General features: G+C 55.1%; 1 protein-coding gene across 2 annotated transcripts in view; it reads right to left on the reverse strand.

The window, feature by feature from the left end:
* CAMKK1 (calcium/calmodulin-dependent protein kinase kinase 1, alpha) overlaps positions 1 to 3,304 on the reverse strand; it is a 30,510-nt gene that overhangs the window by 15,254 nt on the left and 11,952 nt on the right. For both annotated transcript variants that reach the window (XM_011980408.1, XM_011980407.1), the window contains exon 10: positions 618 to 817. In XM_011980408.1, the coding sequence (XP_011835798.1) occupies positions 618 to 817 (200 nt within the window). The remainder of the gene's footprint in view (positions 1 to 617; positions 818 to 3,304) is intronic.

Raw genomic sequence — 3,304 nt, forward strand, 5'->3', positions numbered from 1 at the left:
TACTCACATGTGTCCAAATGCCACTCACCCACAGCCTCCCTGGCAGTGGGGCGGCTGGCACTCCACAGGTGAAACAGCCAAGCGCCTAGGGAACTGCGCCAGACTGTGTAACCTCTTGTTCAGGTAACTTTGCCAACTTCTGTTGCTTAGGAGAAAGCCCAAACTTCCAGGCCCTTTACCCTCTGCCCCCCACCCTGTGCCCCTCTGTTCTCTGGTTTATTCTCTGGGCTCTGGGTCCTGCTCAGATCCTCCCCATTCTTCAAGGAACAGTTCAAATCCTGCCATGTCCCAGGATCTGCAGGGACCCCCAACTTCCCCCGAAACCATCCAGAGGGCAGGAAACAGGGTTCTCTTTGGCTCTGCCTCTTCCACAGCCCGGTCCAGAACCCAGCACAGAGCAACCAACAGTAAATATCTGCAAGGGAGATTTGGGGCCGCTTTGCTGGAAAACAGGAGAAGGCCAAAGTTGTGGAGTTCGTCAGGCTCCAGGGGAGAAGCAAATATGTCGCTCCCTAGACATGAGGACCCTGGCACCCTCAGGTTAGAAACTGGGCCCCTGCAGCAAGCTATTACGCCCCCCACAGGAACCCCAGCCTGGCCCAGGGCCCGTGAGTCACCTTCCCACTGAAGCTCTGGCCGGAATCAGAAATGGCCTCGGGGGCCATGAATGCCGGGGTCCCGGCCGTGCTGGACAGTTGAGCATCGTTCCCCTCAAACTGGTTGCTGACACCAAAGTCGGCGATTTTCACGTGCCCATCATCCCCCAGGAGCAGGTTGGATGGCTTGATGTCCCTGTGGACGATCTTCTGGAAGTGCACTGCAGAGAAAGGGAGCTTGAGCTGAGCGCTGGCCTGGGCACTGCTGCCCAGGACCCCACATCTGTCCTCGCCCAGCCAGGGATGCCGGCTGGGACATCCCAGCCCATGCACACTTTCGTCTGGTGACGACCTGGGAGGAGGACGTCAGGGCCATCTGCTCCATGTAGGTGCAGACAGGTGTGAGCAGCAGAGCCAGGACTGGAATCTTAGGAATCTTTGGACTCCAAGTCCAGTGCCCTCTCCATGACAAACAAGGGACCTGCTGCCAAATGGGGAGGTCAGAGGAAACTAGGGCAGGAGAGTTGGTTTTTGTTGTTGTTGTTGTTGTTGTTTTTGATACAGAGTCTCGCTCTGTCGCCCAGCTTGGAGGGCAGTGGCGCAATCTCGGCTCACTGCAACCTCCACCTCCCAGGTTCAAGCAATTCTCCTGCCTCAGCCTCCTGAGTAGTTGGGATTACAGGTGTCTGCCACCACGCCTGGCTACTTTTTGTATTTTTAGTAGAGATGGGGTTTCACCATGTTGGTCAGGCTGGTCTGGAACTCCTGACCTCAGGTGATCCGCCCGCCTTGGCCTCCCAAAGTGCTGGGATTACAGGCATGAGCCGCTGCCCCCGGCTGGGAGGAGAGTTCTTCCTAGGCCAGCTCTGCCCCTTCCCTGTGAGTGCCGTCTGCAGGCCCAAAGCCCATCAAAACCTTTTTCCAGTTCCATCCCCCACCCAGGCTAGGCAGATGTCCCTGCTGCTGGGACTGACGGTAAGACTGTCGTGACTCTGCTATCCTACAGAGGTACCATCTCAGCCCTAGGGATCTGGGCTGATGCGCTTTCAGAGATGGATGGCACCCCGGCCTTGGGACGAGCAGGATGACACAGCTGGGGTGTAAGGTCAGCCACGTACAGTAGGACGAATCCCAAATCAGAAATGACCTAATAGGCTGGAAACCTGCCCTGCTTCCTGGGCCCAGGACCACCACAAAGTGATGGGTGGCTCAGGCTGAGATGGCCGGAAAGGTCCCAGCCAAGAGAGACACTGACCCCATCCCACAACCACCGACCTGTGGGCTCCCTCCTTGGCAAATACCTTCCCCTGGACCAACAGACCCCAGGATGTTGGAGAGGAGGGAATAGAGAAGGCGAGAGAAGAGAGGGGAAGGGAGAGGAGGAGAGGGAGGCTGGGGGCAGAGAGGACGGGTGCCATATAACAATAACCGTAAAACTAGTGGCACTTTCTTGAATGCCTACTATGTGCCAGGCGTACCTCACACGAGGAATCTGACTCACACCCATGAGGGCACAGAAGCTCAGGGGTGGATATTTGACCATGGAAAGCAGTCTCATGTTCTTATCTCAAACCCTAGCCTCTCCCTTGGACTCCAGCTCTTTACCCACATGGATTTCCAGTAGACATCTTGATAGGTAACTAGGCAGCTAGGCGTCGATATATGTCTCTGTGTATCTCAACACAGTGTAACAACATGTCTAATTCAGAACTCGATTTCTCTGCCTGCAACGCCCACCACCAACAAAACCAAACCAAAACAAAATAAAACAAAAAGCCCCTGCCGGTCCCCATTCTTTTCCATTCTGTGAAAGGCCAGAAACCTCAGGATCATCCTCAACTCCTCCTCTGAGACTCCACACCCTTCCCATCAGCCAGGTCTGCGAGCTCAGATGCTCACATCTATTCGAGATCCAACTGCTTCTCATCACCTGCATTGCCGCACCTGCCCCCATCGACTGAGGACCAGGCCTGGGCTGCCCTGACCACCGAGCCCTCTCAGGGCAGCCTCAACTCTCCCTTCTTGGGGCCAGAATCACAAGGCAGGTCTTCGGCGCCCTGGTGCCTCTGTTCATCCACCTGCCCAGCCCCTGGTACTAACCACTCTGCCCCAGGGAAGGTCCTTCACTGTGATTAGCTGGGTCCTGATGAGGCTTTTACCCAAGAACCAGGTAAGATAAACTGGTTTCTTTGTGGAGACTAGGGGACAGCAGACAACAGGACTTCAGGGGAAAGAAGGGACCACAATGGGAAGGAGGTGGAGTCACGCTGGTACAGGATTGTGCCTGCCACGGACCGTACCAGGGGTAAAATGTCCCCTTCCCATCCCATGCCTCTAGACCACTGGTAGGGACTTTCTGCAAAGCCCTCTCCTCTGTGTGCCTCAGTTTCCCCATATGTGCAAAGAGAGTATTAATCTGAAGGCAAAGGAGAGGCTCAAGCAGGATAAAGACAGTCCTGTTTCTGTCACTGCAGGTCAAACCTCAGCCAGATCCCCACCCTGTTCCCCCAGGGAAAGAATATGCTCCCAAGAAACCAAGCTAAGATTTTATTTTTTATTTTTATGTACGTATGTATGTATTTTGAGATGGAGTTTCGCTCTTGTCACCCGGGCTGGAGTGCAATGGCGTGATCTCGGCTCACTGCAACCTCTGCCTCCCAGGTTCAAGCGATTCTCCTGCCTCAGCCTCCCGAGTAGCTGGGATTACA

The sequence above is a fragment of the Mandrillus leucophaeus genome, unplaced genomic scaffold (assembly GCF_000951045.1).
Source record: "Mandrillus leucophaeus isolate KB7577 unplaced genomic scaffold, Mleu.le_1.0 Scaffold212, whole genome shotgun sequence".
Classification (NCBI taxonomy): Eukaryota; Metazoa; Chordata; class Mammalia; order Primates; family Cercopithecidae; genus Mandrillus; species Mandrillus leucophaeus.